The following is a 12,878-nucleotide window of genomic DNA, read 5'->3' on the forward strand; positions in this document are numbered from 1 at the left end:
CCACCTCTCAAGGTCCCTCTGGATGGCATCCCTTCCCTCCAGCGTGTCGACCGCACCACACAGCTTGGTGTCACTGGCAAACTCGCTGAGGGTGCACTCAGTCCCACTGTCCATGTCGCCAACAAAGACGTTAAACAGCACCTGTCCCAATACCAACCCCTGAGGAACGCCATTCATCACCGCTCTCCACTTGGACATCAAGCCGCTGACTGCAACTCTTTCACAGTGCGACCGCCCAGCCAATTCCTTATCCACCGAGTGGTCCACCTACCAAATCCACGTCTCTCCAGTTTAGAGACAAGGATGTTGTGCAGGACAGTGTCAAATGCTTTACACGAGTCCGGGTAGATGATGTCCGTTGCTCCTTCCTTATCCACCAACGCTGTAACCCCGTTGCAGACGGCAACCAAGTTTGTCAGGCACAATTTGCCCTTAGTGAAGCCACGTTGGCTGTCACCAATCATTTCCTTATTTTCCATGTGCCTTAGCATAGTCTCCAGGATGATCCTCTCCATGATCTTGCCGGGCACAGAGGTGAGACTCACTGGCCTGTAGGTCCCCGGATCTTCCTTTTTTCCCCTTTTAAAAATGGGGGTTATTTTTCCCCTTTTCCAGTCAGTGGGAACTTCACAGACTGCCACGACTTCTCAAATATGATGGATGGTCGCTTAGCCACTTCACCTGCCAGTTCCCTCAGGACCTGCGATGCATCTCATCAGATCCCATGGACCTGTCCACCTTCAGGTTCCTTAGATGGTCTCAAACCTGATCTTCTCCTACGGTGGGTGGTTCTTCATTCTCCCAGTTCCTGCCTTTGCCTTCTGTGACCTGGCCTTGAGGGTGGGGACAAGCAGGAAATCTGGACTCGAGCGCAGCTTCAGGGCTGCTACGGCACATAAATATAGATGCAATCTTGGGTACTTCTAAGGGTTTGCAATCACAGGATCTGAGTATTTTTCAACACAGCTATGCCTGCTGAAGTGGCAAATACACTATTATTCACCATCCCAGGTGAGGGACTATGACCCAAACACTCTAAAAGGGTGTCCACAGAGCAGATAAGGGACCAACTGGCCGGTATGACTGAATTGTTGTGCAATGCCACGACCTGCCAATCTTTATCTCACCAAGGTGTACCTGGGCAGCCATACCTCAGGGCACACCTGAAAGGCATGTAGGGTCTTATTACCAACAGATAGTGATGGTTTGCTTCCTCAGAAGGTAGACTGTGAGGGCATGCAGCTTAACTTTTAATGGTGCTCACAGGAACACAGAAATAATATCTACTCTGTAAAATTAAACCTTTACATATAGAAGATTAAAACTTAAATAATTATATTGTCTGAGTGCATTACAAAATATTTCAGGAAAAAGCAGGAGTTCAGAATTAAGTAATTAAGCAAAAGGAAGGAAGAAACAAAAGATGGTACTAGAATGACACGTGGGCTGTAGAATCCAGGAAAATTTGTAGCATCTTTAAAGCATCTCTCTGAAGAGAATGCAAATTTTTAAAAGAGATTCTAAACTGAGAATAAAAAGTTCCTGAAAAACTTATGTCTTTGTTACGTAATCTGCATTACCGTACATTTACGGAAGTTCTCTCTCTTGATGTTTCAAGGAACCAGCCTTTTAGTGGCAAAGTCTTTCCTCAGCAGCGTGAAGCAAACAGGCTCTCCCTTCACGCCATTCCCAACCTTGTTCCAGGCTTTTAAGTCACAGGTGACATAATTTGCTATCAGCTGCTACTGTGAATTCTAACAGATTATTATGCTGCCCACTGGTCTGCTATGTTAAAATGGCTAATTAAACACACTGAAAAAAAGACTGGTGATACCTCTAGAGATCCACCAGTGCAGTACGCTATCCTATTTCATCTGAACAAGAAAAGGGTGTCTCAGTTTCTTATCTTCCAACCAACACACATTTTCAAGTACAAAACACACTGTAGACTTATTACGTGGTTGAAAAGAATTATCTTCTATTTCCAGTGTGGATATGCCATGCATATGTTAATGAAATATTTTGATATTTATACATTCCATTTCTATACTTACATTAAAAGAAAATTTTTTTAAAGATTAATGGAAGTGAGAAGAGCTAGCACTATAAATGAATCTTTATGGCTTTTACCAATGAAATATTGATTCCAAGAGAAAACCCAAGATCTTTAACCTAAATACCCTTCCATTTAGAGATGCAGTGCAACCCTTCACTTTCCTTTGGTACCAAACTCAAGCTCTGTAAAGAGGGAATGGAAATAATTGCAGGTGGGTTGAGGAAGGGGGAGCCTGAGTCCATTTTTAAACTGAGTTTATTTACAGACCTAAACCCCTGACCACAAGATTTCAGTCCTTTGATCATTTCTTTGCATTTACTGTAATAAAAAGTATAAAAACCACAAAAAATTTAAAAGGGCAGGACCAGACCAAATGTCCCTAATCATTTGTATGCTGTCGTGACTGACTGGGGTCTTCAGTGCTTGTTAAATATGCCCAATTCTGACCTGGAATTTCAACCCACCGTTTGAAGACATGATGAAATCCCAAAGACAGCCTGCTACTAAGGAAACCAGAGTACTACTATTATTCTGGATCTTGGGCAAAGGAGGAAAATGGTTTTCAAAGTAGATTCTGCCAGTTGTTTGATGTGCTAAGTGATAAAAATTTAAGACACTTTTTATTGCTTTACCTCATTTAGTATTAAAGTACGAGCCATCCACTGGCACAAAGATTTGACTAGATGTCCTTACTGGTTCTTTCTAGTTTGCTTACAGTGACTTCCCTAAAGAAGGCAAAATGACAGGCTCCCTAGGCGAACTGAAATGAGACTTGCATACAAGCAAGTTCAAGGCTTCCAACTCATGAACAATTAAGATGAGGAACACTGTGGAAGCAGTGGAGAAAAACAACGGAGCCATTCTCCCAAAATAAAGTAAAACTATGAAAGATGTTTCTGGCCTTACAGCCAACCCAACCCAACAGCTTTCTTACAAAAAGCTTGCGACAGCAGAGAGGTACCGAAAAGGTATGTGATGAAATAGTGTACCAAGGGTAATGATCCTCTCCTGCCTTTTTTGTATGACCCTTCTCAAATTAGCCGAAACTACTGTGGGGAACTTCTTCAATCAAAATCTGCGTTACGTATTACCACAGCACAGGTGAGACAAGGTACCAGGGGGTGAAGTTCATCAAAGGGTACCACTTGTTGCCGACCTCGATTCTGACACTCAATCTGCAGCAACAAGACAAGTGGAAGTTACTATTGATTTGTTCTGACTGCTTTGGAAGTGCAACCACTTTCTGCTTCTCTCATCTTTCACATCACTAATTATCTTGAAAGAGAGTATGGTGTACAGAGAAGGCTTGTTACGGAGAAAACTGTACGACTGAACACGAGGTGACAGTAGAAGAACATGACTACAGTATCACAGGATTAGCACAGGCAGATTATTTTGCTTTTAATAAAACCTCTGAAGTTATAGTCAGTAAAAAGCATCTCCGACACACAGACCAGTTCTCGCCAGTTGTAAAAAGGAAAAGTAGGATTTGTAACCCTTTAGTCACTTCTCCATTCTTTTTACTGAATACATCCTTTGTGAAAATCCGGAATCACGTATTTTTTAATTTACAGTCTTGGGCAGGAAAAAGACAGGCTACTGAATTTCTCACCATCTTAACCCAGTCCTCCAAAACTTTGGCCAACACGCTCACCCATGCAGTCTTATGGAGATCCACTAATTAAAGTTCTAGTCCTGCAACAGGCTCTCACATGGCAACTCAAGAGCGCCGGCAGAACACGGAGGAGCAAGGATAGACTCTAGCAAATTCTACTTCCAGCATGAGGTATAACGGATGGTGCAGTTTAGCTGTCAAATTAGTTTAGCAGAAGATCTCCAAAGAAAAATTCAGCCCCCTACAGAAAACAGGGTCAGTGATTTAACAGTCAATACATTTCCTCTTATTCAGTCCTAGCCAAGGCCTTGAAATGAAGTGATAAAGAAAGGTTCCTTTCAGCCTCAGTGCCCACATTTCAGTAGGTTGTATCTATCTAATGCAGTATCATATACCTAGGAGAATAAATAAAACAGTACGGGATTCTTTACTTCAACTATCATTTGACTTTTTTCCTTTTTCTTTTTAAACTGGGAGGCTCTGAAACTGTGTTTCCACAGGCTGTTTAAGGATACCAGGTGTTCCCTAGACTCTCACATTCATTTATGCTCAGAATACTCAAGCTCCTCTCAGCACAGCTTCCCCTTTTACCTTTTGTCGCTGCTGGATGTTGCTTATCGTGTCTGGCTGAAACTCCAGTTTGTCTGTTCGACAAAGTTTCCAGTATAAAATAATAACAATCAGGAGCACTACAGCAACTGGGACTGCCACACCAACAATAATCCATAGGTTGCTATTCTGTGACTCTGAGGTGGACTCCTTCAGCTTCTCCACAGCTGTGAAGTTAAGAGGAAGACAGCAGTATTATGTGGTTATATATTTTAAACTGAGGACACTTCAAGGTTATGTATTTTTATGTTCTTGTAAATGCTAGTTAACAAATTTATCAGAAACCAGCTGCACATCACAGGAAATGTCATACCAGTTATAAGTTAAGGTATGTCATGCTCAGGAAGCATGGGGCAGGTGATCGATTGTCCTGGCCTACCTTCTGAAGACCTGTGCTTAAAAACCTAATGAAAACACACCTCTGCCACATCATTCTGTAACCCAAACCTGAGCTGATGTAGTGAAATGGGTCCAGAAAAATTACTTATCACTAACAAAGGTGAGGACTTTCCAACATTATTGCCTGTTTCCTGCTTTAAGCAGTATTATCAGCTGCCTATTCTCTGTAGTTATACATCATATATTTTGTTACCTTCCCCATCAATAATCACAATCAATTTGAAATCAGTAAGACCGTCCTCCCAAGGTGTATAGTTCCACATTTTTAATTACTTTTTTTCCTTTCTCTGTTTCGTTGGCAGCATGTGAGATCCTTCAGCTGCAAACAGAAGACAAAACTACTGGACAGTGTAATCAAACCAGTCATGCTTGTAAAAAGTGAACTGGAACAATTGACCAAACTTTCATTTGCTCTATTTTGCATAGTGGTTATATGTGGGATTAAAAACCACAGCAGTAATACATTTCTAGTCCAACTGATATACTTTCTTCAAATGATGTTTTCAAGTTAAAAAGAGTATTTCTATGCAATCTTATTTTTATATATCATCTTATTAGTAGCCATTCTAATGATGAACCTAGAGATTAAAGAAACATATTGTAATTCTTATATTTTATATATCTGACAGCTTATTTATGACATTACATTTTCTGTTATAAAAGTAACTTTTTGTCTAGTTTCTTCCAATAAGAAGAAACATTTAAACAATTCCTATGATTCTATGCCTCTTAAAAGAGCTTTCTAATGATGTGTCAAAGATAACAAGTTTCAACATGCAAAATAAGCTATAAACACTTCATGAAGTTTGTTCAACACCTACCATTTTTGTAAAGGGTATTTACTCTTGCTACTTTCTGCATTTCTGTCTAGCCAATGTTACAGTCCATTAACAGATATTAAGTAGATGTGTATGAGCTACTGACCTATCTTTAAACCACTGTTTTAATGAGGGACAAAATTTAGAAACACATCCAGATGGTGCAATTGCCACTATTTTCTTTCTTTTCTTTCTGCAGAGAATTTTAAAAAGCAGATGCATGCTTGTTCTATTGGCAAAATACCCTGTGGTAGAGTGTAATTCATGTCTCCATATTGCACAGAAAACAGAAAAGGTAATGAAACATTCATATCAATGAGGTATTTTGCAGATCATATGCATGTCTGTTACTCTTTTAAAATACTTTCAAGTTTCTTTCTTAATTATAACATGGAATTTTTAGTAGGTCTTCTGTCTGCTCCTTACTGCAAATTATATACCAAGCTTCCTGAATAAAGTCATTATATGACCTGTTATATTTATTCTGATGTGTCTCTAGTAAAAGATCACATTACTTTTTTATTATCTTTTAATAAAGATCACATTACTTAATATATTACTGATAGGCAAACAAATAAAAATAAGATCAATCATATTCAATGGAGGAAATAAATTGTTTCTTTTTGCTTATACCCTTCAAAATGCCCCAACTAGCATTAGACTACATCTTTGACTCAAAGAAACGGTAATTCAGAGAAACAAAAAATAGTGACTTGTGTTATCTACTTCATTGCCACTATGCAGCTAAAGGTAATACCCATTTCACACTGACACCCTCCCACCCCACAATCGTGGTATTTGTGCAAGTTCCTGGGCAAGATAAGCTGTAAAGAAATATTGGACTAGCAGAAAGAGATGCAAACAGCAAGAAGGTATCTAGTTAGCACAGTGTTTTTCTAGCACAAGCTCTAAAGTGAATGCAGTGAGGCTTGCACTTAAGGACCCCGTTGCAATTCCAACTTCAGCAGAGTCTTCAAGAAGCAAAGCAACACCACATAGCTCACTGCAAGACTGCTAAAATTTATTTCATCAAGACTGTCAAAATCGCAGCATCCCAAGAACAAAACACTGCAACAGTGGGCACTGTGCAGTGCCATAATCTCCAAAGCTAATGTCACCCCTCCTATTTCTCTTTGGTGGCATCAGTGTGGATATGATAGGGCTTACGCTGTGCAACAGTGCCTTCAATGCGGTATCCAAGGATGATTGCAGCCCGCTGGATATCAACTCTGTTCATCAGGTCTGAGCACTTCAGAGCACTGAGTCTCTCTCCGTCTTGATCCTCCACAAAATAGATCAGCTCCACAGGGTTATCAACACCAACTAACCGTGACACGTTCACAATCTGAAAAGAAGTTGGAAAGCTTTTACATTTAAGTTGTATTTATTTGGCGCTCCCATACATTTGGTCTTTCAGTCCCTACCCTCTCTCCCCGTTCCCTTCACAGGGCCTGGACCTTAAGGACACTTATATAAAAAGAAACATTTGGAACAGCTTTGCCAAGATGGCATCAGTATCTGCCTTAATTGTCACTGTGTGCAACGCCTAGCGCATAAAGAACATTCCACCTTGTACTATGACATAGAAATACAATTGCTGCTAAAGAAAACCCCTCTATCTGTGACACCAAAGAATATCATATTATACTAACAGTGTAACTGCTGTGAACTGATACAGTTTGGAAATTGTCAATATCCAGAGGAGTCTGATGGGAAGACGTGCCATGTGTAGTGTTCCAAAATACTGTATGCAGCAAAGGCAACGTGCACACAGACTAGTTCACTTACACTACAAGAGCTTAAGTCAATGTTAAGCAAGCATAGATACGGAGAGTGAATATTCAGTAGTAATAATTTGCTTCCAAACTAAAATTCAGGATATTTTCACCTAATACTTACACAAAAGGTTCTGAGTGGAAGTCTTTCAGGGGATGACAACATTGCTGTAATAATGTATCAGTGTATAATTACACAAGCACTACCCACGTGCGCCAGGACCCTGGGAAATTTATAGAAACACCTATTTTGTAACTGAAAAGAAAATTTCCAGGGAAGCAATCCCTTGTACAATAAGCTTTTATGGCAAACCTGAAGTTTCCATATTTTTTTTCCCCTGTTTCTTTCATGACAACATACAGATCTGGTATTGAAGTAAGAGAATTGCTTTCACGCTCAAGATGCCAACACCATGCCACCCTGGAAGGCTCTACTGCCTTTAGCATTTATTGGTTAGTAGGAGCTACTGAAAAGGTTAGTATGATTGCACTTTTCCCTTCTCTAAATACCTACTTTGACTCTGCTTTGCTATTCATAACACACACCTCTGTTCCAGTTTATCCAAACGTTAAGCAGCTACACAGGCAAATATTCCATTAGCTTCAAATAGAACTGTTTGCTCTTCCTCAACAAAAGCATGTGCACAGTCACCTTCATCCTCCAAACAGCTCCCCCTGGCATCCACCCTTCTTCAGAAAGGAACGTACTTGACAGTGGGAAGCAATTCTTCCTACTTCTAAAGATGTTAATAATCAAAAGAATGCATGCTATGAGGAAGCCCTGTAGATACTCTGTAACCGGCAAACAACGACATTGAATATGAGAATCACGTAACAATTTTGAATTCCTGTAAAATTAAATCTTATGTATAACAACTCTCCTCTGTTTAACCATTTACATGTAATGGTGAGCTCAACCTAGAACTGGGCCAAACAATAGTAGGAGGTAGTCTATCATATAAAAGAGAGTTTGAAGAGCTCTGGAAGGAATTGCCATAAATAGAGCAATATATTTTGCTTCCTTTAGAATTATCCTTTACTATGAAGTACATATTTAATAAATTAGAATCTCAAACACTGCCCATAGGCTTATAGTAAAGCAAACACACAAATGATTGCATGTTTGAGGCTTATAAAAGCAAAGCTTTATATTGTTTTCTTTCCTAGTTTCCAACAGCACAGTCATGTTGAAGGAAAGCTGTGCAATGTTCTAGCTGAACAGGGATGATGTTCTAGTCTTTGGGGACATCAACTCAACATGTCCTAAAAAAAGTGGTAAGAGCAAGGTATATAATAAAAGTGAAAAGAACCCAACCAACCAACCAAAAAAAAAAAAAGGAAAAGAGAAAGCACAGTTGTCATGAAAGTCTTTTAGGCCAAATCAACTGAAAGCAAAGAATAATGTTCAATGTCAGTCACATCTGATGTAAGAAACAAAACACCCGAAAACAGAGCAGAAAAACGTGCAAATCTCTGAAACACACGAAGACCGGCTAACAGGAACCATTAACCAATGCCGCTTCTCATCCTGAATGCTATTCACTCCTCCACCAGCTAAGGGGCAATCAACCCCTGACTGAAGGTAACAAAAGAATATCAATATATTAGGTTTCAACACACATATTCAGCAGCTGTAAGGCTGACTCTGGTTTCACGGAACCCAGATATATCATTAGTTAACAAATATCCACAGCTTTCTATTTCTGCTTCAGCTGGGCTGCCTTCACCACAGCCTGGCCTCAGCGCACAGAGCAGCAGGGTGTATGGACTGGTATCTGCTTTCAGCACAGACCAACCCTTCCTAAGAAGCACTTAACTCACATGGAGAATGAAGGAGTTGAAAGGCCACACGGGACTGAAAGTCAATGGGTTCTTCATTTAATTTTATGAAACCTCTCTGTGCGTAGCAAAGCTACAGAATCAGAGAAATGCAGAAGATTCTTAAATTGAATTGTCATATGTTTTGTGGCATTGTGGAGTATCCAAGTAGTACTGTAATTATATGTTTTGTACACACAGGGCAACAGTCAGAAGCTGACTGAATGGGATAAAAAAGGAACTTCTCCACAGCTGCCTCTAGAAAGAGCAGAGGAGAAGGAGGACAGATTCCAGTGCAAGTTGCTGTAACTGAAACAATACAATTTTTAGCACAGAATTAAAAACAACAGTGTATGGCTCCCTGTGCTGAGGAACAGGGATGGGTGAGAACAGTGAGAATGGAGACAGGTAGAAGTAGCCAGAGGTATTTTGGCACAGTATAGAGAACATGGGAATGAGCATGAAGAAATTCAGTTGAGGGTGGAGGTGCAGGCTGGTATGGATGAGCTAAGCTCACTATATTAAGAGAAATCTCATCTGAAATAATTCATTCTGAATACAGAGTTATCTTATGACTGCTCACACCATACTGAGGGAAGCTGCAGACAAAATTTCAAATCCAAGGGAATATGGTTATGCATTTCTATTCTGGAAAAGCTGATGGCTGAGCAGGGTATTCTTGAGGTGACTACGAGACAACTAGACTTGTACATAAACACAGCAACTGTGACAATATCGGTACTTCAGTTTTCATCTCCGTCACGCTTATTCACTAAAAAACTTCTTTTTTAAACTAACCTTTGAGTTTGCTGAAACAAAGAAAATGGCACACTGGATCTGAACTGGTTTTAAGTCTGTTTATAAAATTGAGGTACTCAGGCACTGTGCCCATTTTTTACACAGTTTCCATATAGTAAGTTTTGTGCCATTTTGCTCCAAATTATACTCTCTGTGCAGCTTCAGATTGGTTTTGGCTCTTATTTTAGAGAGGTTCGTCTATCCTTGAGAGTGCTAAGAATGCAAGCAGAGGCAGAAAAAGTATTTTTCAGGCATCCAGCAAAGCAGCCCATGTGTAAAGAAGCATTTAAGCATTTTACATTTATACTTTGGCGAGGGATGACATCGGGAGGGAGGAGATAGAAGAATTTCAATACATGGGTGGCAGAAAATGAGAAAAAAAAGAAAAAGACTAATTGAACTTCTGTGTACATAAATGATACCATCTTTGCTGATACTAGATGGGCATTTAACCTCCACATAGTAAAGGCTTAACTGTGTTCAGGTGTCAGCAAATTTAATTTAAAAAGTGTTTTCAAGAGAATATCATAGGTCAGTGAACAGAGTTGCCTTGGTAACCAAATCTAGTTCATAATTTAAAGCAGGCAAATCCAGGTGGTGGGCAAGCTCACAAGGCATTTGCAGAGTGTCAGTCGGCCAGTGGGATGTCCCAGTCAGCAGCCCCTCAGGAGTAAGGAATTCCTGGGTGAACTGGTTGAGGGTTTCAAAGGCAGAAGCGTTACTTAGGAACAAGCAAATACGCACACACACAATCTCCAAAACACACGTACAAGGATTATTTTCGGTTTTTAACTATGTTCATCCCGAAGTAAAAAAATAATCAAAAAAGATTCTGCTTTCCACCTTATTAAAAGTAGGATTTTAATATCCAGGCCATTAAATCAAGCTGTATTGTGGTCTGAACAGTTCAGCAGACAACACAACATAAAGCGTATGTGAAACGGGCATCGTGCGTAACCTGCCTCGGGTGTGAGAAAGCTCTCGCAGGAACCTGTCAGGACGGGAAATGGCGGTGCCACTCGCAGGCAGCCATCTTCCTCCTGAAGTGCTCCGGCTGGGGCTGGGCAGGACAGCACTTGCTGTTGTCGCACCGAACGCTCACCCGCTGCGGCAGACCCTCCTCACGCTGAGCTGGGGACACTGGCAAGTGAACCGAGAGGGCCAGGGTGCTGAAGGCGACGCTAAGGACATTTCCTCTGCTGGCTTGCAGAGGCTTGGCCAGCCAAGAAAGCGGCTTGCCAAAACAGAGGTACGAACAGGCTGCGGGCAACCTGACGGAGGGGCCGGCCTCTGCCTGGGGCGGCCATCGGAGAGGCAAAATGCCTCTGAGGAAAAGGTGAAGCAGCAGCAGTCCCCAAAGGCTCTATTTAAAAACCTAAAATCTCACACAGCGAGACTGGGCCTTTACTCAGATTACACGCTTGGGAGAGACGCATAAACTGTCGGTAGAAAACCAAGAGAATGAACCTCTGCCTTAATGAAAAGCTCAATTCAGTCATTATGTCCCCTCATAGCTACTACTTTCTCACACACATTACAACTAAAGTGTCGCCTAATGTGTTCTTTAAATCAGAACATCGTTCTTTTTGCCACTTAGTAGGATCACCTTTTCACTTTCTATTAGGTTTAAAAGACCAAGCACGCTGAAATGAAGGAAAATGAATATTTTTGTATTAGCTCCTGGTGTACTTTTAAACTACAATTAAGCCATTTAATTCCTCAAAAAAATTAACGATAATTGAGTTATTATGGTAAAATACTGACAAAATACAGCATACGGTCTAGCCTCTGCAGATGCAATGCAAACCATGTTAAATATGTGCCTTCAAATTTGCGGCAACAGCAGATACATATTAAAATATATATATATATGACTTTCTCTGTGAAACAAACACAAACATCACACAAAAACGAATGGAACTATCTCATGTATAACAGTCGGGCATGAGGCTTCAGAGGTTTTTTGTAGTTAATGGTTATAGGCTTTTTTTTTTTTTTTTATCATGGAGTGCCACCTGTTACAGCACAGATAGGCAAATGAGAGGGGAAAGCATGCTATTTGGGCACCCTAGATAGCCCAGAGCTCTTATTCAAAGTGTCTAGATTTAAGGAGTAATTTTTAACATTCTTAGATCCTAACACACGCCTTCAGAAATGAAATCTAAAACTCACAAGGTATCACTTCTATTTTCTTAGTATGTGAAAGGAAACTAATATGCCTGCAGTAACATTCACAACTAATTGCTTCACCTTCTGACCCACAGTCCTGATTTTCCACAGAGCTTAGAAACATCACATTTCAATACACTATAAATATCTTTCACCTCAGGAAAAACTCCAGTCTATAGGGGCTCAACACAAGTGAAATGTGTGTCTAGTCTTTCGTGGATATATGCATGTCCCGGTAATAAAAGTATCCAACATTTCGGTGTGGCTGGCAGCTCCTGTTCTTGAGTTCATTGTGGCCTACTAACATAGCAGTCACTGCTTTGTGTGCAAGAAATATATACAGGAAAATGTGAATATAAAGCACAAAGAACATTAACAGCTCTCCCTGAAGACACAAACAGATGCATATATACAACACACTTCAAACACCGCTTATAAACCTGGCTATGAGGAATAGAATTAGCAGCAGTAAAACTAAAAAGTTTATTGCAAATGGCTATGGACCAGATCTTCAACTGACAGGGGAGCATCCTTGAAAGAAATCGTCCTCCACTCAGAAGCTCACTACCAGGTGCATCACTCCAGCTGCACACAACGGCCTCTAAGGCTCTCTCACCTACCATATACCTGAACATCCTGCCAAAGCAAGCCACCAAGAAGCTATAGTACATGATGGTACCTACCGTTCTGATGCAGGAAAGCAGGACACCTATCACAGACACCTAGCAGCAAGGTATCTCCTCCAGCCTTCCTTCTTAGGCATCTCCTTTATTACAGGATGTTAACGCCATCTAACAGCATGGGCTGCAAGGACCTGGAGA

The 12,878-nt window shown here is 40.6% G+C and overlaps 1 protein-coding gene across 4 annotated transcripts in view; it reads right to left on the reverse strand.

Annotated features, from left to right (window-relative positions):
* KIAA1549 (KIAA1549 ortholog) overlaps window positions 1–12,878 on the reverse strand; it is a 152,090-nt gene that overhangs the window by 41,604 nt on the left and 97,608 nt on the right. For all 4 annotated transcript variants that reach the window (XM_049822188.1, XM_049822185.1, XM_049822189.1 and 1 more), the window contains exons 9-10: window positions 6,665–6,842; window positions 4,263–4,447 (exon numbers count right to left, since the gene is read on the reverse strand). In XM_049822188.1, coding sequence (XP_049678145.1) covers window positions 4,263–4,447; window positions 6,665–6,842 — 363 coding nt within the window. The remainder of the gene's footprint in view (window positions 1–4,262; window positions 4,448–6,664; window positions 6,843–12,878) is intronic.

Source organism: Accipiter gentilis, chromosome 18, assembly GCF_929443795.1.
Source record: "Accipiter gentilis chromosome 18, bAccGen1.1, whole genome shotgun sequence".
In the NCBI taxonomy this organism is placed as follows: domain Eukaryota; kingdom Metazoa; phylum Chordata; class Aves; order Accipitriformes; family Accipitridae; genus Astur; species Astur gentilis.